The sequence below is a fragment of the Amborella trichopoda genome, chromosome 8 (assembly GCF_054954075.1).
Source record: "Amborella trichopoda isolate Santa Cruz 75 chromosome 8, AtrichopodaSantaCruz75HAP2 v2.0, whole genome shotgun sequence".
Classification (NCBI taxonomy): Eukaryota; Viridiplantae; Streptophyta; class Magnoliopsida; order Amborellales; family Amborellaceae; genus Amborella; species Amborella trichopoda.
In genome coordinates, this window is record NC_142343.1 from 28,413,274 (window position 1) to 28,435,444 (window position 22,171).

The following is a 22,171-nucleotide window of genomic DNA, read 5'->3' on the forward strand; positions in this document are numbered from 1 at the left end:
TCATCATATACTCATATTACGGCCAACATTTACTGTATTGCATAACATTCATGAATACCCACATATACATGTATTCCTTACTGTGTCAAGACATTACGTAATTAGAAATTCCTAGGAAACAAACATACTGGCAACATTTATGAATACCCACGTACCCATATTATTCGGGTCCGGGTAACCCGAATCCGGACCCAGACCCAAATGGAATTCAGGTCCAGGTTTTGGACCCAGACCCCACCTTTTGGGTCCAAAATTTAGACCCACCTTGATCAAAGGTCAGGTCTACCCTTCAGTCCCGGGTCTGATCGGGTCCATTGCCAGAGGCTACAAAGAAACCAGCTACCTACTGCTGCAAAAATGCTCCAAAAAGAAAAATAATAATAATAAACAACAAAATCTCACCATTTTCGCATGCTTGAGTTGAGACGAAAAGATGAATCGAAGGAGACAAGGGATAGCATGTGGCCTCGCCATAACAGCCTCGCAAACGTTGCCATCCGATATCAAATATGATAAAGCCCTTGCAGCCTCAGCCTGTGTTAACTTAGTTGAAGATTGAGAGCCAGAAGCACTCTCCAAAAGCCAATCCACCACTGCTCCTTTCCCTGCTCCAACAATGGCTGCTCTCCTCCCTTCATTCGCAGCTGCAATATCAGCCAACAAAGAGGCAACTCTCAATTCAAACCCTAATCTCACTCCCTGATTTGCAGAGGACATAACGGACCTCAGGGATTTCCAGAGAACTGAAGCAGCGGCGCCTGTTTTCCACAGACGATCAGAAAAATAAGAGGCAGCTTCTGAAACCTTATGGAAAAGGATTTTAGGGTTTTGATCTTCGCTAGAGAGGAAAAAGGCAGCCAAGGCGGTTGCAGAGATCACCGTTGCAGAGGTAGCGAAGAAGACGAGTTTTTTGGGAGGAGGGGAAGGGATTGGAGAGAGATGGTTCGGGTCGTGAAGGACCACAGAAGGTGGAGGATTTGGGGGTTCTGGTCCGGTTTGGAGGTTTGCGAGGGAAGGGTTCACAGGAGAATTTGAGGAGTTTCTTCGGGCTTGGAGCTTCAATTGATGGCGAGTTAATGAGATCCATGGAGATAGCGAGGATCTTCTGAGGAGGCGGAGCATGGCTTCTTAGTGCTCAATTTTCATGGTGATCTTCTCGTTTTCCAAATCCTGCAGAGAAGGAAGGCATGCAAAATAGGAGTGAAGGCAAAGAAGCGTGGAGGACGAGGAGGAGGAAGAGGGGGGAAGGGGAGTTACACGCTGTCTTGGTTTCACCCGGACCACGTGTGTTGTGCGAGAAACGATAGGAGGATGGTGTACAACTAAAACACAGACATGTTCCCAAACCAAACACCAATCTTAGGCCAAAAATTGTAAATATCCTTGAAAATACATTCTCTTGATATAACTCTATCACTCTTTTAAAAGCAAGAATCAGTTCAAGACCCGGTCATTGACTGGGCCTTTTCTGCTCGTCCAATCCAAAGGTTTGGCCTTAAAAAACGAAAAGGAAACCATTTAAATGTTGGATAAGCGTGAAGAGTTTCCTTGGTTCCTTGCCTCAAGAGATTTCATTTAGCTCAACAAATCTTAGGATATATTTTGTTTCCTACATACATACAAAATCCTATTTGTAGGATTTGAAACTACGTAGTTATAGGAAAGAGGAAAGAGGTTTTACGAGATGAGCTTTCCACGTATCATTTTACAGGAAAGATATCCTAGCTAAACTAAGAATGGAAAAGATGGTCACGAGGGTCTCTTGGGACTCTTCATTATAAGTTAAGTTTTACAGAGAGAAAAAAAAAATACACATAAAAATAGAGATGCAAAAATAGAGAGAAGTTAGTTATTTTGTCCTTGGGTGGGTATTCTAGAGGGAGAAAGACAATGTTTTAAAGCATGAGAGAGCTTGAGAGGGCTTAGTGAAATAGATCTTTGTTGTCCCGTGGACATAAGCAACTTGCTTAACAACGTAAATATTTGTGTTTGTCTTTTTTCATTTTTCTGCACTATTTTTATCTCTTATTTTTCCTAAATATTGGGTTTTAAACCTCTACAATTAGTACTTGAGCCTTAGGGTTTAAGATCCTGCTGGGCACACTGTTGTGGCAAATCACGGATCTTTGAAGATAGCTGGAGGGAGTTCAACTAGATATGAAATTCTAAAATTTGACGATTTGAATTTCTCAACCTAAAAATTAAAGATGCATGCGGTGTTGGTGAAAGATGGTTGTGTAGAGATTTTAAAAAAATAAAAATAAAAATAAAAAATAAAATAAAAAAAACTGAAAAAATGGATTATGAGGAATTTGATGAGAATGATAAATTGACCAAGGCAGATATTTTTTTGGCGCTTGATGAATTTATTCAATGTCTCCTCAAAAACTACAGTTAAATACTTATGGGAGAAGTAGAAAAATATGTATGAAGGTAAGTCTCTTCCTAAAAAAAAATTATTTGTTGGAAACTTTACATTCTCAAGATGAGTAATATTGAATCTTTGCAAGGGCACTTAAATAAATTTAATGCCTTGATTAGCAAGTTGATGTCAGCAGATGTAAAAATTGATGAAGAAGACAAACAACTATTTTACTTCGTTATATGCTAGAATCATGGGTTGTATTGATCATGAATCTCAGTAGTGCAAAATCTCTTGAATTTGATTTCATTGTTTCAGCACTTTTGACGTAGGAGTCTAGACGAAAATCTAGTTGACATTCTTATAGAAATGTGTTTGTAGCAGAAGGAAGATCAATGAAGACAACTACAAGAAGAGATCACTCAAGATCCAAATCAAGAGGGTGTAAGAAAGTAAAGTGTTTGAGCCAATGGTTTAAAAAACGGATCGATGATCCGGATCGGGCTTCCAAAAAACGGATCCGGATCGGCGAATCGGCGATCCGGATAGGGAATCGGGTGAATCGGTCAGAATAAAGCTTAAAAAAATCCGAAAAAATTATTAAAATTCATTATAAATATTGTTTTTTAGGAATTCAATAAGAAATGAGGGTGCTCCATTAAGAATTTTCATGTTTTTGAATGAATATGCGAATATTGATATGTTCTTTCCGTACATGAACCGCCATTCAACATTTAATTTACATCACACAAAAGGATAAACATATAATTATCATGAAATAAGTATATCAATATACATGGACTACAATAAAGCATAAAATTAGTAACATATGATCTAAAAATAAAATGATAGACGACGTTATTGTTCTTCTTGGTCACGCTGGTGCTTTTGATTGAATTCGTTTAACAATTCATTGATTCGATCTAAAAACGAATCATCGATATTAGCAGGCGTCTGACTATTCCCAAATTCCTGAGTGTTAGTGTTTTGTTGGGTTCCCAATCTAAAATCCCCGAAGATTGTCTATCCTTCATGCTCACCTGCACTATCGTGCTCATCCCTACACTGTTGCTGTTGGGACTCGATATGTGAATAATATGGCTGAGATAGGGTGGCCTCAGAATCATCATCTCTCTCATTTTCTCTTTGAATAATATGGATTAAAAAAAATAACAAATTTTCAAAAAAAATCGATCATGGATTAAAAAAAAAAAATCACAAATTTTCAAAAAATTCTATCATGGATTATAAAAAAAAATTCGATCATGGATTAAAAAAAAAAAATCACAAATTTTCAAAAAATTCTATCATGGATTACAAAAAAAAATTCGATCATGGATTAAAAAAAAAAAAAATCACAAATTTTCAAAAAATTCAATCATGGATTATAAAAAATTCAATCATGGATTACATAAAATTCGATCATGGATTACATAAAATTCGATCATGGATTACAAAAAAAAACAAAAAATTCAATCGTGGATTACAAAAAAAGAAAAAAACAATTTGATCATGGATTACAAAAAATTTAATCATGGATTACAAAAAACTCTATCATGGGTTATAAAAAAAGCAAAAAAAAAAAAATTCGATTATGGATTACAAAAAAAAAAACAAACATTTCGATCATGGATTACAAAAAAAAAACAAACATTTCGATCATGTATTACAAAACATTCGATCATGGATTACAAAAAATTCTATCATGGGTTACAAAAAAAAACAAAAAAACAAAAAATTCGATCATGGATTACAAGAAAAAAAAACAAACATTTCGATCATGGATTACAAAAAATTCGATCATGGATTACAAAAAATTCTATCATGGGTTACAAAAAAAAAAAAATTCGATCATGGATTACAAAAAAAAAAAAACAATTCGATCATGGATTGCAAAAAAAGCGATCAAGTATTACAAAAAAATCTATCATGGATTACAAAAAAAAAATAAAAAATAATAATAATAATATATATATATATATATATATATATATATATATATATATATATATATATATGTACAGGACTCGCCGATTCACTGTACCGACTCGCCGATTACGTACAGTGAATCGGAGAGTCACTGTACAGAATCGTCCGGTTCTCTCTAGAACCTGACGATTCCCGTTTTTTCTCCGATTCGATCCGTCCATGGCGATTCCCGAGTTGAACCGGGCGAGTCCGGTTCGACTCGGCGTTTTTTTAAACACTGGTTTGAGCTATGAAAATTTTGGCAAGGTGACGAAAGACTATAAACTACAAAAAGCGAAATAGGAAGCTCTTAAATCTGGTTCCAATAAAAAGCCTAGTTCAAGTGGCTATCAAGAAAATCTAGTAGAAAGAATTGAGCTTTCTGAAGATGGAGAAGTTTTATCTGTGGATAGGGAGGAAGTTTTGTAATATTGACAACTTGATTTAGGTATATCCTTTCACATGATTCCATATATGGATTGGTTCTATAGGTACCAACCATGTAATAGAGGTATTGTTTATATGGGAAATAATGACTAATATAAAATAGTGGAGTTGGAAATGTAAGAATGAAGAAGTTGAATTGAATCATATGCATAATCCCGAGTGTCAGACATGTTTCAGGTCTCATAAAGAGTCTCTTGTCAAATTTACATGTAAAAATAAATGTTTGAAAAATTCAAAAGGAACACTAGTGGTTGCAAAAGGAAAGTTAGTAAGCAATTTGTAAGACTTGTTAGAAAAACAGTTTTGGGATAGGCCGATATTACAGAGGTGGACTCCATCATGACATGGCATGCACGTTCGTCATCTGAGCAAGCATAGACTCAAGGTACTTCTCAATAAAAACTTTCTCCCTGGTTTAAAATCTTTTAATTTAGATTTTTGTGAGTCATACTTATTTGAAAAGTCTAGGATTTGTGAAATTTTAAATGAAAATTTGGCCAATCCTTTGACAAAAAGCCTTACCAGGGAATATATTAGAGGGAGTCAATTAAAATGGAGCTAGAGTCCATAGAGTAACCATCAATATTGGGAACTCAATCTAGCCTTTTCTTGCCTTAAGATGCCTAGATTCAATGTGGTAAAACAAGTTATTCATGTAGTTAGTGGATCATTATATATGATAAAATAATTTGCAAACACCCATTCTTGAAAGATCCATGTGGTGTATACCTCTAGCAATGATTTGTATGAGAGGGGGTTACACTATGCTCTTCATGATGTCTAGAATTATTATTCGTTTGGGTGTTTTATATACAGGAACACCCTTGATAAACTCACATATATGAGTGTGAAAGTGAGGCCGCTTCATATGATATTAGACTCGTTTCTAAAGCACTCATGAAAATTTCAAGACCCAAAAAGAGCTGGCAGTATAAAGACACTAGAGTTTGTATGTCATTTGTATGTTGTGTTGTCAATATGTTGGATAAGATTCTTGATTCAAAGCTATATGCTACCATAGAACTTAATGTACTTTGTAGTGCATATACAAAGTAAAGGTTCAAATCAAATGATACCTGGTATGCGAATGACATATACTGCCTAATTTTTTTCATATTATTTGAAAATAGTGGAGGAAAATGTTGTCTTTTGTAGTGGAGATACTTAGTGTTATTTCTAAGTGATATAGTTCTTGTAATATAGTATGGAATACTAGGTACTTGGATATTGTGTGTTATCTTATTTGTAGAAAGAGAAATATAAGGTTATTTATCCTACCTTAAAGAATGGAGTGAAGGAAATCAAGTTTAAATATTGAGATATCCTCTTTACTTGTGTTTCAAGACCTAAGGTGAGACAATGCGTATATGAAGCACACGAAGCATGCGAATTTGCTAATGTGTGTGAGAGGGCACAAGAGCACTTGAGTGCGCACTTTATGCTTCACAAGAGGCACCTTTAACCCTTGAGTGTGCACTTTATACTTCACAAGAGGCACCTTTAGCCCATGCATGTGTACAGGTGAGGCTTGTGGCTTGTTATATTTTTACCGTTATGAGGAAATTTGCCCAATGGAACAAGGGGCGTTTCTGATTATTTGGCTCTGGTGACTTAGTGTGCCCCGAGGCTTGGTGCTATTTGGATCTAGTGAATTAGCGCACCCAATGAATTAGTGTGTTCTTCAAGATGGGTTGAATGAAGTGCAATGAACTCGAAGAAAGTCTTTGAAACATGTGATTGTTAGTTATCCAATTGCATGTCGATTGCAATTATTAACCATTTCAACAATTGTGATTACGACTCAAAGAGTCACAACCCTTCATCTTACATGTGCATTGGACAATCAAATTGGGTGGAGATGAAAAAGCACATTCTCTTTTTCTAAATAGAAACTCTTTTCTTCCCTTATGTACCAAGTTTTCCTACTATTAGAAAGTATTCTAAGAACTTTCTCTAGAAAGGAGACGACACCAGTCTCTAGATCTTGTAGTACTTGTATATTTATATGGGAAAGCTTTCTATGTTCTCCCTACAACATAGAAGTTCTATCTTCCCCCTACCATCCAGCCGTCCATTTTTTATTAAGAAAGTCACTCACCGTTTGATCTTAGATCCGATGTCTCAAAGTATTTTATTTTTAGTTTTTTTAATAAAAATTTTCTGAATATAAAATTTGGTATGTGCCATCTTCTCATTGGGGCGCACCTATAAAAAATATTAACAATAATTTTTCGATAAAAATAATGACCAAAATACCCCTTGGAGCTTTCAAGGGTATTTTGGTTATTTTATTTCATTGAAAATATTTTTTTTTATATTTTTCGTTAGTGCAAATTTAATAGAGGAATGGACGTCTAAAATTTGGAGTCAAACTAAAAACAAAATAGTGTAGAGATGTGACATTGTGATTGGGGCAATCTTAGCCCTCCATTAAAAAATGGACGGTTGGATAAGGGCGAGGATAGAACTTCTATGTTGTAGGAAGAACATATAACACTTTCCCTATTTATATTGGATATATAATTTTTTCTCAACCCTCTACATCCCTATATCCCATGGACAAATTTGCCTAAAGTGCTCAAAGGCACAATAATTTATATCAATAAGGGGCAAATATCAGTCTTATGATTGCATTTCATTCTTGCCTTGAATTAGAGGGATTGAAGTTCCTAATTGATTACACGACAAAAGGTTTTATATTTTTGCCCCGTTTTACACACCAATTTACAACATAATGTCACACCCCAAGAATTTACCATACTATTATTCCTGAGATGTGACGGACAAAACATATATACATCTATTGATAGGACAAATTTACAGTGGCGAGGTCTTACATAGTAAATAAAGAAAGCTAGCACAACAACAGTATCTTCCAAGGTTGATCTTGACTAGCACTCAAAATGAATCCGTAGTTATCCTGAAAAAAATGTTTACTATAGTTTGATGAGTTTGGCTACTCAGTAAGTGATCATCATAATCCTAAAAATAATCATGATTGAAAGATATCAATATTTTCCAAAATGAGATCTATTAATAGAAATGCATCAACAGTTTCACTTTCAATAAATGCATAATTTAAGTATAATCCGAGTAATTGAAATGCTTATAACACTTTTAACGGCAGTACATAATTCAAAGGATTTCACAAAATACCCTACTGACGTCCCAAGTAGGTCACCTATATACCCCATCAGCGTCCTGATGGGTCCACTTAATCCCTATCGGCGTCCAAGATAGGTCCACTTAATCCCTGCAGGTCCACTTATACCTCACCGGCGTACCGGATGAGTCCACTTAATCCCTACCGGCGTCCCAGATAGGTTCACTTATACCTCACCGACGAACCGGATGAGTCCACTTACATACTTAAATTATTTCTAAATCTCTTTAAACATTCGAAAGCAGCAATATCATGTACTCAACATATCACTGAAACCATTAATATGAATTTCACTTAAACCATTAATAACAGTCACTCTCTATAATATTTCAAAAATAACCAATCAAATATTTTGGGCTCAAATTTAGAAAGGTAGCCGTTTGTAAAGGCATTCTAGCATAATTGCCAATTTAATATGTATAGAAAAACTCTTATAAAAATTCAAGAATACGGAATTATCACAATTTATGGAATATCAATTCACAAATAAACATTTCACAACAATACTATAATCAATTGCAAAAATGTCAATTTTTAAATAATAAGGCAATCATTTGCACATGAATTTTACAATGTCTAAATATTCAAAACAGTAGAAAGAAATATCACAATTTTACTAAAAGCAGAAATATCACATTTATTTCTACCAATAGACAAGAAAAATAAATAAATTTATTTTTCTAATTTACAGCATTCAAAATTTCTAACATAGATAAAATATCACAATTTTTATTAAAAAGATTATTTTTCAAGATAATGGGGGTCACGTGCGCATAAAATTTATCGCGCCTAAAATTCATGATAATAAGCAGAAACAATTATTTCATTTCATTTTTAAAAAGAATGGATTATTTTTCGAGACATTGGGGTCACTTATACACAAAACTTATAAAATAAAGATCCTGGACGGAAATATCACTATTTATTAAAAACAGACTATTTTTCAGGAAGACGATGTCACTTACTCACAATTATTTGAGAGGAAGCTTCCGATAAAAAAATCGGTTCGAGAGAGGAGTTCACTGTGTTTCGACCAGAGAGAGAGATCTCAAAATTTTGTTTTAGGGTGGGAGTGCTCACATCCCCTATTTAAATTCTTATAACGTATTATTATATTATTTTATTACGCTCTACCTCATACCTGAGGTTTCGCGTTAAAAGTCTGCTTTTATCATACGAAAACCACGTCCGCTAGAGGACGTTGCCAGCTGCAAGCAGCAGGAGGCAAAAGCAGGCAAAAGAAAAAGTAAAGGCAAAGACAAAGGCAAAATCTTTTGAAAATAGTGATGGTCCTCAAGGACCATCATACTCAAACAGAACATCACCTATTTAAAAGCATATTTTCTCCTCTTTTTTTTTTTTTTTTTTTTTTTTGAAATTTTAGGATTGTTACATTCTTCCCTCCTTAAAGAAATTTAGTCCTCTAAATTTGTGTACCTGATTACTGAAAAAGATAGGGGTATTTTTCTCTGATTTCGTCTTCTCTTTCTCAAGTCGACTCTTCTCTTGAATGGTACTGCCATAATACACGGATTAAAGGAATCTCCTTGTTACGCAACACTTGCACCTTTCTATCCAGTATCAAAATTGGCTGCTCAATGAAGGATAGGTCCTTCCTGATCGGTAAAGGTTCATATTTTAAGATATGGGACGGGTCGAGCTGATATTTTCGTAGTGAAGATACATGAAAGACATTATGGACATTTGCCAATTCGGGTGGTAAGGCAAGTCTATAAGCGACACCTCCGATTCTTTCCAGGATTTCAAATGGTCCGATGTAACGTGGGCTCAACTTTCCTTTCTTGCCGAATCTCATAATGCCCTTTATTGGTGAGATTTTTAGGAAAACTCGATCACCTTCCTCAAATTCAAGATCTCTCCTTCGGTTATCGACATAACTCTTTTGCCGACACTGAGCTGTCCTGAGCCTTTCACGAATTAATGCTATTTTATCTGTAGTTATCTTGACAATTTCTGGCCCCAAAAGCTTTCTTTCACCAACCTCGTCCCAACATATGGGTGACCTGCATTTTCTTCCATACAGGGCTTCATATGGTGCCATCTGAATACTGGCTTGGAAGCTATTATTATAAGCAAACTCAATCAGGGGTAAATGGTCATCCCAGCTTCCTGTAAGGTCAATAACACAGGCCCTCAGCATATCTTCCAAGGTTTGGATGGTCCTCTCCGATTGTCCATCAGTTTGGGGGTGAAAGGCAGTACTAAAGGCGAGTCTCGTCCCCATGGCTGATTGTAGTCTAGCCCAAAATTTAGAAGTAAACCGAGTATCCCTGTCCGATACAATACTGACAGGAACTCCATGCAACCGCACTATTTCCTTAATGTACAGCTGAGCCAGTCGATCCAAAGTGTACGTCGTGCGAATCGATAGAAAGTGGGCAGCTTTGGTTAACCGGTCCACAATGACCCAAATGCTATCATGTCCTGAATTTGTTCTAGGCAAGCCAGAGACAAAATCCATAGAGATGTGCTCCCATTTCCATTCTGGCACTGGTAAAGGCTACAACAACCCAGCGGGCCTTTGATGTTCAGCTTTTACTTGCTGGCATGTTAGGCATTTAGACACAAATAGTGCTACCTCTTTTTTCATATTATTCCACCAAAAGGTTTTCTTCAGGTCCTGATACATTTTAATACTTTCGGGATGTATTGTATAACGAGAATGATGTGCTTCTTCTAAGATAGCTTTCTTTACACTCTCATCATTCGGGACACAAACCCGACCTTTGAATCTTAGTAAATCCTCACTACATATAGAGAATTCATCTCTCTTTCCTTGCTTCACCTCTTCTATAATTGTTATAAGCTAATGGTCTTTCTTTTGTGCCAATCGAATTTGTTGGATTAATTGGGGTTCCGCCTTAATATTGGCAATCATACTTACCACACCATTAATGGACGGAGTTGGATGCCAACCCACTATTTCCTCTAACAATCGCATTTCTTGGATCATTAGATGAGCTAAGACTCCCGTAGATTTTCTACTTAGAGCGTCGGCTACAATGTTAGCTTTTCCTGAATGATAATGGATTGTACAATCATAATCTTTTAAGAAATCCATCCATCTTATCTGCCGCATATTTAAATCTTTCTGAGAGAAAAGGTATTTCAAACTCTTATGATCCGTGTATATTACGAATTGCTCACCATATAGATAATGCCTCCATATTTTTAAAGCGAATACTATTGCGGCTAGCTCCAAATCATGAATTGGATATTTTTTCTCATATTCTTTCAACTGTCTGGATGCATATGCCACTACTTTCCCATATTGCATTAATACACAGCCCAAACCTTTATGTGAAACATCACTATAAATCACAATCCCCCACTCCCCTCAGGAATAGTTAAAATAGGTGCTGAAGTTAATCGAACTTTTAGTTCTTGAAAACTCTCCTCACATTCACTTGTCCACTCAAATTTGACATTTTTCTGTGTCAATCGAGTCAATGGGATTGCGATTCGAGAAAATCCTTCTACAAATTTTCTGTAATATCCTGCCAATCCCAAAAAGCTTCGAACTTCAGTCACATTACTTGGTTGTTTCCAATTAACAACGGCTTCAACCTTTGAAGGATCAACTGATAGACCTTCCTTTGATATGACATGTCCTAAAAATGTCACTTGTTCAAGCCAAAATTCACATTTACTAAGTTTGGCATACAATTTCTTCTCTCTTAATATTTGCAATACCATTCTTACATGCTGCTCATGTTCCTTCTGATTCTTGGAATAAATTAAAATATCATCGATGAATACCACAATAAATTTATCCAAAAAGGGCTTAAAGATCCGATTCATCAAATCCATAAATGCAGCTGGTGCATTGGTTAATCCAAAAGGCATGACTAAAAATTCATAATGGCCATACCTTGTTCTGAAAGCTGTCTTGAGTACATCTTCACTTTTAATCTTAAGCTGATGGTATCCAGATCTTAGATCAAGTTTTGAAAACACTTGTGATCCTTGTAATTGATCAAATAAATTATCAATTCTAGGTAATGGATACTTATTTTTCACTGTCACTTGGTTCAACTGTCTATAATCAATACACAATCTCATAGTCCCATCTCTCTTTTTGACAAACAGTACTGGAGCACCCCAAGGTGACACACTGGGCCTGATAAAACCTTTATCTAATAATTCTTCCAATTGTTGTTTCAGTTCTTTAAGTTCTGCAGGAGCCATTCTGTATGGTGCCTTAGAAATTGGTGCTACCCCTGGCAATAATTCAGTGGAGAATTCAATTTCCCTATCAGGCGGTAATCCTGGCAATTTTTCAGGAAAAACGTCGGGAAATTCTCGGATAACCGGAGTGGTATCCAAATTTATTTCTTCCTTCCTATCTTCTTTGATATAGGCAAGAAAGCCTTGACACCCTTTTCGAAGGAGGCGATTAGCTCGAATACAAGAGATTAAATATGATGGGGAGTCTTCTTTGACACCATTGAAGTAAAATACTGGTTGATTCGGAATACTAAAGGTAACAATTTTCTTATAACAATCAATACTTGGGTGGTATGCAGAGAGCCAATCCATGCCTAAGATTATATCAAAATCTTGAATTTCCAGGAGTATTAAATCAACCAACAGTTACTTTTCTTCTATCTTTATTACACATGATTTGTACATTATATTGGTGTTACTTGAATCTCCCATCGGTGTGGCTACCTCTAGAATGTATTCTAATTGTTATGGTTCTACCTTTAAGTGGCATGCAAAGTGTTGTGACACAAATGAATGAGTAGATCCAGGATCAATCAAAACATGAGCTACTTTTTGGAAGATAGTAAGAGTACCTTGGATCGTTGATTTTGAGGCCTGAGCATCTTGCTCGGTAATCGCAAATACTCTTCCCTTCATCTGAGGCTTCGGAGCTATCTCTCCCTGCTTTGGAAGCTGTTGTGTCTGTAAGCTAGGACATTGTTTAATCTGGTGTCCCAATTTTCCACATTTAAAACAGGCTCCGGTATTCCAATAACAAGGGCTTGATCCATGATTTTTCCCACATTTTCTACATGGTTCTATTGGGTTTTGAAATGGCGAGGGCCTTGGCTTCTTGTTTGGCCTTTCAAACTGTTGTCGATTAGATGATGTAAGTCTAACATGACTGTTCTGATTTTTTGTCTTTTGGTAATCTTCAAAATCTTTTTCGACAATTTGGGCACGATCCACTATTTCAGCATAAGTTCTTAATTTCAAGACTGATATTCTGCTTCTAATAGCTGGCCTGAGACCCCTTTCAAATTTCTTCACCTTTCTTGCCTCATTATTAATCATATGTGGTGCAAACCTGGCCAATTCAGTAAACTTGGCCTCGTACTGTGCTACTGTCTTATTTCCTTGGATTAATTCTAGAAATTCCATTTCTTTTTGGTCTCGAATAAAATCTGGGAAATATTTTTCATTAAATGCCTCTAGAAATACTTCCCAAGTCAAGGTTTTATTTTCTTTGACCAATACTCCTTTTGCCATTCGTCACCAGTGTTGTGCCTCACCTTTTAACATAAAAATTGCCAAGGCCACCTTCCTATCATCAGGACATTCCATAACCTCGAATATTTTTTCCAGTTGCATAATCCATCCCTCGGCTTCCAGTGGGTTTACAGCACCCTTAAAAGAAGATGGGTTTAATTTCTTAAATTGTTCGACATTGCTCCCACCATTTCCTGTAACTGACTGCTTGGGTGGATTGTTGTTTTCCATCTGATGTTGCATTAGAGCAACCATATTTTCCAAGGCTTTGTGAATTCCTTCCATATTGGCTTCAGCTATTCTGGATCCTGACTTTATCCCGGTCTGTACACACAATAAATGTGATTTTAAGTACATTCTTTTTAAATTTCCTAAGGATCTTAAACCTATTGCTCTGATACCATAATTGTCACACCCCAAGAATTTACAATACTATTATTCTTGAGATGTGACGGACAAAACATATATACATCTATTGATAGGAAAAATTTACAGTGGCGAGGTCTTACATAGTAAATAAAGAAAGCTAGCACAACAACAGTATCTTCCAAGGTTGATCTTGACTAGCACTCAAAATGAATCCATAGTTATCCTGAAAAAAATGTTTACCATAGTTTGATGAGTTTGGCTACTCAGTAAGTGATCATCATAATCCTAAAAATAATCATGATTGAAAGACATCAATATTTTCCAAAATGAGATCTATTAATAGAAATGCATCAACAGTTTCACTTTCAATAAATGCATAATTTAAGTATAATCCGAGTAATTGAAATGCTTATAACACTTTTAACGGCAGTACATAATTCAAAGGATTTCACAAAATACCCTACTGGCGTCCCAAGTAGGTCACCTATATACCCCATCAGCGTCCTGATGGGTCCACTTAATCCCTATCGACGTCCCAGATAGATCCACTTAATCCCTGCAGGTCCACTTATACCTCACCGGAGTACCGGATGAGTCCACTTAATCCCTACCGACGTCCCAGATAGGTCCACTTATACCTCACCGGTGAATCGGATGAGTCCACTTGCATACTTAAATTATTTCTAAATCTCTTTAAACATTCGAAAGCAGCAATATCATGTACTCAACATATCATTGAAACCATTAATATAAATTTCACTTAAACCATTAATAACAGTCACTCTCTATAATATTTCAAAAATAACCAATCAAATATTTTGGGCTCAAATTTAGAAAGGTAGCAGTTTGTAAAGGCATTCTAGCATAATTGCCAATTTAATATGTATAAAAAAACTCTTATAAAAATTCAAGAATACGGAATTATCACAATTTATGGAATATCAATTCACAAATAAACATTTCACAACAATACTATAATCAATTGTAAAAATGTCAATTTTTAAATAATAAGGCAGTCATTTGCACATGAATTTTACAATATCTAAATATTCAAAACAGTAGAAAGAAATATCACAATTTTACTAAAAGCAGAAATATCACATTTATTTCTACCAATAGACAAGAAAAATAAATAAATTTATTTTTCTAATTTACAGCATTCAAATTTTCTAACATAGATAAAATATCACAATTTTTATTAAAAAGATTATTTTTCAAGATAATGGGGTCACGTGCGCATAAAATTTATCGCGCCTAAAATTCATGATAATAAGCAGAAATAATTATTTCATTTCATTTCATTTTTAAAAAGAATGGATTATTTTTCAAGACAATGGGGTCACTTACTCACAAAACTTATAAAATAAAGATCATGGACGGAAATATCACTATTTATTAAAAATAGACTATTTTTCAGGAAGACGATGTCACTTGCTCACAATTATTTGAGAGGAAGCTTCCGATAAAAAATTCGGTTCGAGAAAGGAGTTCACTGTGTTTTGACCAGAGAGAGAGATCTCAAAATTTTGTTTAGGGTGGGAGTGCTCACATCCCCTATTTAAATTCTTATAACGTATTATTATATTATTTTATTACGCTCTAGCTCATATTTGAGGTGTCGCGTTAAAAGTCTGCTTTTATCGTACGAAAACCACGTCCGCTAAAGGACGTTGCCAGCTGCAAGCAGCAGGAGGCAAAAGCAGGCAAAAGAAAAAGTAAAGGCAAAGGCAAAGGCAAAATCTTTTGAAAATAGTGATGGTCCTCAAGGACCATCATACTCAAACAGAACATCACCTATTTAAAAGCATATTTTCTCCTCTTTTTTTTTTTTTTTTTTTTTTTTTTTTTTTGAAATTTTAGGATTGTTACACATAAGGTTCACAAAAAAAAATCAACTTATATTTTTTATCAAAAGTATTATGTAGCTTCTATTTCACGTTGAAGTCCCATTTTTTTTGTATTCATTTTATTCTTAAATTACCCAGGTTTGGTCTCCAATGTACTAATCAAGTTAGTTTGTTTTTGTTTTTTTTTCATAAGTGAGAGATTAATTAGGATTTAAAAGTTTTTTGTAAATTTTTTTTTTTGGGTGAGTCAGTGAGGAGAGGCCCCTCTCTTTTCCTAAATTAGCTAACTTAGACATTCAATGCCTCAATTGGTCTTTCAAAAAGAAAGACAAGTAGTCGGGCATGAAGATCTTGCCTATTTTCTTGGGTGAAAGACCAATTTGGCCGTCCAATGTCCAAATAGTGATTCACTCATAAAAACCACGAGTAGATCTTTCCCACTTGTCTCTTTTTGTTTTTCTTATTTTTTAGTGTGTGCGCACTGGATATCAAAACCTATCCCACACTTGAAAAGAATCAAGGTTTTAAAAAATCGAAGATCCAAATCGGAGCCAATCGATTTGGATTAGAAATCGGTCAAGCCGATTTGAATCCTGCTAAGTATCGGGATCCAGTAGCTCCAACCCCCTTTGAATCAGTCGGCTTGGAGCAGTTACCGGCCTAGAGAACCTATTATTCTATCAAAGAATTGTCTTTTAAATTTTGATTTTTTCAATTAAAATTGCTTATTAGGTTCATACACTTTTTTTTTTTTGGGATGGGGTTTCTATAAGGCCTAGGTTTTATGAGAACAAAATAAAGCGTCACCTTAAATCCTTGTCTGGAAAGTACTCTCGACAGTGAAAATCTCTATAATGGTTCTAATATCAATTTCCAACACCAACAATAAAATTTAAGACTCAAAACATGATACAGATCTTACAGGTCTATAAACACTTATTTTTAAAGCAAAATGGACAGTCTAGATAATTTGTTATAATATACACTATTTTTAGAGTGTGGAATCCTTTTTTTTTTCACAACCATAATGTTCAAGTCGATATGATCAATGCAAAGTTCTTCTATTGCTTGACTTGCAATTTTCCACAAATTATGAGGTGAGGATTTACTTATTTTGATAGGGCTGCAGCCCTATCAAATCATTTTTCTCTTTTTTTTATTCAATACGTGACTGACCCCCTTTTACGGTGTATGACCCATTTTTTTTCAGGTGTATAGCCCACTCTAGTTAGTGACTTGACGCCACAATGACACTTGATCAAGCTGCGCGCTTTCTCAAATCTCTCACCTTGGAAAAGGGGTTGGGGTCGTGATGGTAGATCCCCACATCTTAGTCACCATGTTGTGATTTTTGTTCCTACTGGCATCACTCTACTATCACCTTCAAAACAACTAACTCTTAAACTATTTGAAAAATCAAGAAGGGGCCTATTGAATTACTCAAAAATTAATAAGAAATAAATAAATAATTTCTTCAACCTCGTCACCTCTTATATAGTCACCATCCCCTTCCGAGCTTTAAGTCCGATGTGGGACTAAAGTTTGCATGTGCATTAAAGAAAACTTTGCTTTGGGTGATTCATTAAGAAGAAAAATGAGAGACGCACTCTATAAGTGTTTCATTTGGAGACAACCTCCATTTGTGTTTTCTCCAAATACAATTGCTCGTTACCGAAATCGAATATCAAATGACTTTCATAATTATTTCATTGGTGTGGTTTTTATACGGTTGCAACCTTAAACAATCCAATTAAGGCACACCTCCAAATTTTATCATAACATGTAATTTTGGTGTAACAATTTTTTAGGATGATCTGAAAATCTATTTTCATATCTACTTATAAACTTTTAAATTCCAAAAATGTTTAAAATCAATAGATCTATAACCACATGAAAATATTGAAAATGGACGGTCTAGATAATGTATTGCAAGATGCACTATTTATGGGACCTAAAATCTTTATATATATATATATACATCTCGATGTCAAGATGATCAATAAGAGGGTTTTTCAATATTGAAACAACCTTTTCCGTTGGATTTTTAAAGTGCATATTTAATTCTACATTCTAAGGTTGCAACCTTATATAAACTTTTCTTTGTTTAATACCTTTTTAACTTTCATAATTATTTAATGCCTTTTATTTTTGGGCTATTTAAATCCTGCACGAAATACATGGCCCTGAAAATAGCATAAGTAAATTATATAGAAGATGTTTAAAAACTATATCTTACATGATTTTTTTCCTAAAAGCCTAAAAATTATTTGTTAAACACATGTTTTAAAAAGGTATTAGATAATTATGAAAGTAAGGGGTAAAACAAAAGGAAAAGTGACTCTGTATCTTTGAGTGTGGTTTGTATAATTCCCTCTAAACAATCAAAGTAAGGCACACCTACACATAGTGTCGAAAGATGTTGTTTCAATACTGGAAATCTTTGTGGTGGCCTAAAAATTTATTTTCATATCTAATTATAAAATTTAAAGCTTAAAAAGTAATATAGATTGAGCATATCTATGAACACCTAAACATCTTGAAATTGACGGTCCGAAAATACACTACAAGATGCACTTTTTCCAATACTTGAAATCCATTTTTTCTCATGTCCATGCATCTTGTGGTTGAGATGATCCATTTGATGATTTTTGGGCATCGAAACAACCTCTTAGAGAAAATTTTTATGTCTGCCTTAATTTGAGCCTCACCCTTATATAATTTTTTTCCTTTATCTTTTGTACAAGGTGGTGACAATTAATCTTGACCTTTGGATGTGAAACTAGGTGGTTGTATTTATTCCATTGACCAAGCACAAAGTAAAAAAAAAAAAATTTCGAACTTTGTGGCACACTCAAGCTATCAAATTTCACATCGGATGGATATAAGACATTGTGACTTACTTGTCCAATAGGTAAATGGTCTCATTGTTTACAATCCCAAAACAAAAACAAAATGGGCATGGCTCATTAACATTCAACCCAGAAAATGGGAGAAAGTATTAAAAAGAAAAAATAACATAAGAAAATTTAATGGAAAAAAGTAAAGGGAAAATATCTCCCTACCCCTTATTTTTTGCTTCCATTTCTCAAGAGACCCAAGAATTTAAACTATTTCTTGTGGCATAAAGTATCTATCTTTTTTATTTTCCTATCCCCTAGACCCCTTCGACCATACATTATTGACTTAAATATTTTGTAAAATGACTCCATCTCTATCTCTCAAAACTTTGTATCTCTCCCCTCTCTCTCTCTGAAAACTTCGTCTCTCACCTCTCTCATCCTCTCTTTCTCTCTGTTATTTGGGCAAGAGGAGAGAGTAATCTTCTTCAATACAAAACTAACCAGCATCAAACCTTACTTCCAATTCAATCCATTCTCTCTCTTTTTTGACCCACTACTTTGTTTTTTCTCTCTTAGGAATATCTATAAACCCACTTTGAGGTGGATGGCACCTGAAATTTTTAAAAGGAGGGAATAGGTCATGGCTTCTCTTGTTGTACAGTCATTTTTCTCTCCCTATCTCTGTAACATCCATAAGCCCACTTTGAGGTGGATGGCGCCTAAAATTTTTAAAAGGAGGTAACAGGTCACGGCCTTTCATATATGGTCTCTTGGTTGTAAAATCAGTCATTTTTCTGCAACATCCATAAGCCCACTTTGAGGTGGATGGCACCTGAAATTTTTTAAAGGAGGTAACAGGTCACAGCTTCTGAAATTTCTCTCTGATATATCAGAGGCTATGACCTGCTCCGTCCTAATTTTTAAAAGAAAGGAATAGGTCACGGCCTCTGAAATTTCTCTCTGATATATCAAGGTTGTGACTATTCACTCCTAATTTGTCTCTGATCTATCAGAGGGGGTGAGCTGATCCCTCTTTTTAAAAATTTCAGGCGCCATCCACCTCAAAGTGGGCTTATGGATGTTGTAGAGAGAGGGAGAGAGAAAAAAAAAAATGTATGAAGGGAATAGCTCACGGCCTCTGAAATTTCTCTTTGATATATCAGAGACCGTAACCGAAATTTCATGCGCCATCCACCTCAAAGTGGGCTTATGGATGTTGCAAAGAAAGGGAGAGAAAAGAAAAGAAAAAGTAGTGGAGTGGGCTTATGGATGTTGCAAAGAAAGAGAGAGAAAAAAAATTGTGGGTCAGGAGAGCGAGAATGGATTGAATTCGAAGTAAGGTTTGGTGCTGGTTAATTTTGTATTGAAGAAGATTACTTGCTTCTCTTGCCCAAATAACAGAGGTGCCATCCACCTCAAAGTGGGCTTATGGATGTTGTAGAGAAAGAGAGAAAAAAAAAAGTTGTGGGTCAGGAGAGCGAGAATGGATTGAATTGGAAGTAAGGTTTGGTGCTGGTTCGTTTTGTATTGAAGAAAATTACTTGCTCCTCTTGCCCAAATAACAGAGAGAAAGAAACGTGAGAGACGATATTTTCAGAGAGAGAGGGGAGAGATACAGAGTTTTGAGGGAGATAGAGATGGTGTCATTTTATAAAATATTTAGGTCAATAATATATGGTCAAAGCGGTCTAGAGGGTAGGAAGATAGAAAGGATAGAGACTTTATGCCGCAAGAAATAGTTTAAATTCTTGGGTCTCTTGAGAAATGAAAGCCAAAAATAAGGGGTAGGGAAATTTTTCCCAAAAATAAAAGGGCTTCACTATGAATTATTTATACACTACATTATCTTATTTTTGTAAAATAAGGTCTTTCTTTTGTAAAAAAAAAAAAAAGCCATTTACTTTAATATTTTTTAAATGATTACCACAACCGCTTCCATCTCAAAGCAGATGGTCAGGTAGTGTATTTCCCCCATAACAAGCATTTTGAACAACTCCAACTTCTCTCTCTATCTACCTTGCTCGTGTTTAATGCTTCAATAAATATTGGGATGGTATACAATTAGACCATTTACCTTTGATATAAGCTGGTCATAATTACTTAACAATTACTTACAACCATTTGACGTGAAGTTTGATAACTTGGACATATCACAAATTTCGATTTGAATGGTCAATAGAATGATTGTAGCCTCCCAATTGCACTTCCAATGGTCAAGATTAATGTCTCACCTTGTACCAAAAGTAAATGGTCTCATTCTATATTTTCCCATAAATATTTTGGCTTTGTGCACCTACTTTTTACTTGTTGGGAGTGCTAGATTTTTTTTTTGCTTTTTTTTTTTAATTGGGAATACCTTCATGCTGGATTCTTTTTATTTACTTTTTTTATTTTTATTTTTTGGTTGGGGTTTATTAGTTGGAACAATCACTATTAAATTCAAAATGTGACAAGGTTGTAATATTTATATATTTCGAATTGATTCAAACGGCACAAGAAATAATTTGAATGTCCAATTGGGTTTTTATTGAAACATATTTCTTTATTCATTTGGATAACTTAGATAGGTAAGATAATTTTTATACTGTGAAATGAATGTAATGGATAACAAACGCTCATACATGAGACAAATTCTCAAAATTTATATATTTTTGATAAAATTAATGAAAAACCATAATACAATATCATTTTTTTTAAATTCAAAAAACAACATTTTGAAGGATTTTTAGTGAATTTTTGAAAATTTTTAAGGCCGGATCCGATAAATTCTCCAATCCAAATTGCAAATCTACCTCAATTTTTCGAACAGACAATACAGGTCATCGTTTCGTTTATTAAAACATTGAAAAATAAAACTAAAAGGAATGGGTAAACTGGTTCAAGAAATCCAACATTGGCACTCTTTAACTCTGAACATGGGGCAACCACATAGAGAAAAAAAAGCACAAAATTGGTACTTAGGACCAGTGGTTTAAAAAACGGACTGGTGCCCCAGATCAGGCATCCCAAAAACCTATCCGGATCGGTGAATGCGCGTTTCAGATCGAGAATCAATTGAATCGATCGAATTCGGCCTTAAAAAAAATAAAAAAATTATTAAAAATTATTATAAATGTTGTTTTTTAGGAATCCAATAAAAATTAGGGTACTACATTAATAACTTCTTTTTTTTTTTATCAATATGCGAATATTGAGATGTTCTTTTCCTATATGGAGATTGTCATCAAACATTTATTAAAACCTAACTAAATACAATATTATACATTGAAATTAGATTTATTGGTTAGTATTTTTATTATTTTATCATCATTTTACTATACAAATAAGAATAATTTTGAAATTTGTCTTATAATATCATTTAATTTAAAAATCTAATTTACAACTATAGCAAAAAATAATACATTGCATAATTTATAATACAAATAAATTAATAAATAAAATATAACATTTGATTATCATTATAATTATTACAATTATTAAATATAATATTATAATAAATGTGATTCAAAAAATCAGGGTATAACCCTCACAGATAAATAAATCTAATGCATAATAATTAATGTTGATAAAAATATAGAATTTAGTAACATAAATTTGCAATCATATTTTAATAAAATTGAGAAAATAAATAAATAAATTCATCTTTGCAATGTGGGATAATTGATGAAGCAACTTGAAA

General features: G+C 34.5%; 1 protein-coding gene across 10 annotated transcripts in view; it reads right to left on the reverse strand.

Moving 5' to 3' along the window:
• LOC18433074 (alpha/beta-Hydrolases superfamily protein) overlaps positions 1 to 1,623 on the reverse strand; it is a 40,165-nt gene extending 38,542 nt beyond the window's left edge. For all 10 annotated transcript variants that reach the window (XR_016060821.1, XR_016060822.1, XR_016060820.1 and 7 more), the window contains exon 1: positions 403 to 1,623. Coding sequence is in view for 6 of the 10 variants with exons in the window: in XM_088873907.1 (XP_088730033.1) it covers positions 403 to 1,122 (720 nt within the window). In the remaining 4 variants the exon portion in view is untranslated. The remainder of the gene's footprint in view (positions 1 to 402) is intronic.
• Between the last annotated feature and the right edge of the window lie 20,548 nt (positions 1,624 to 22,171).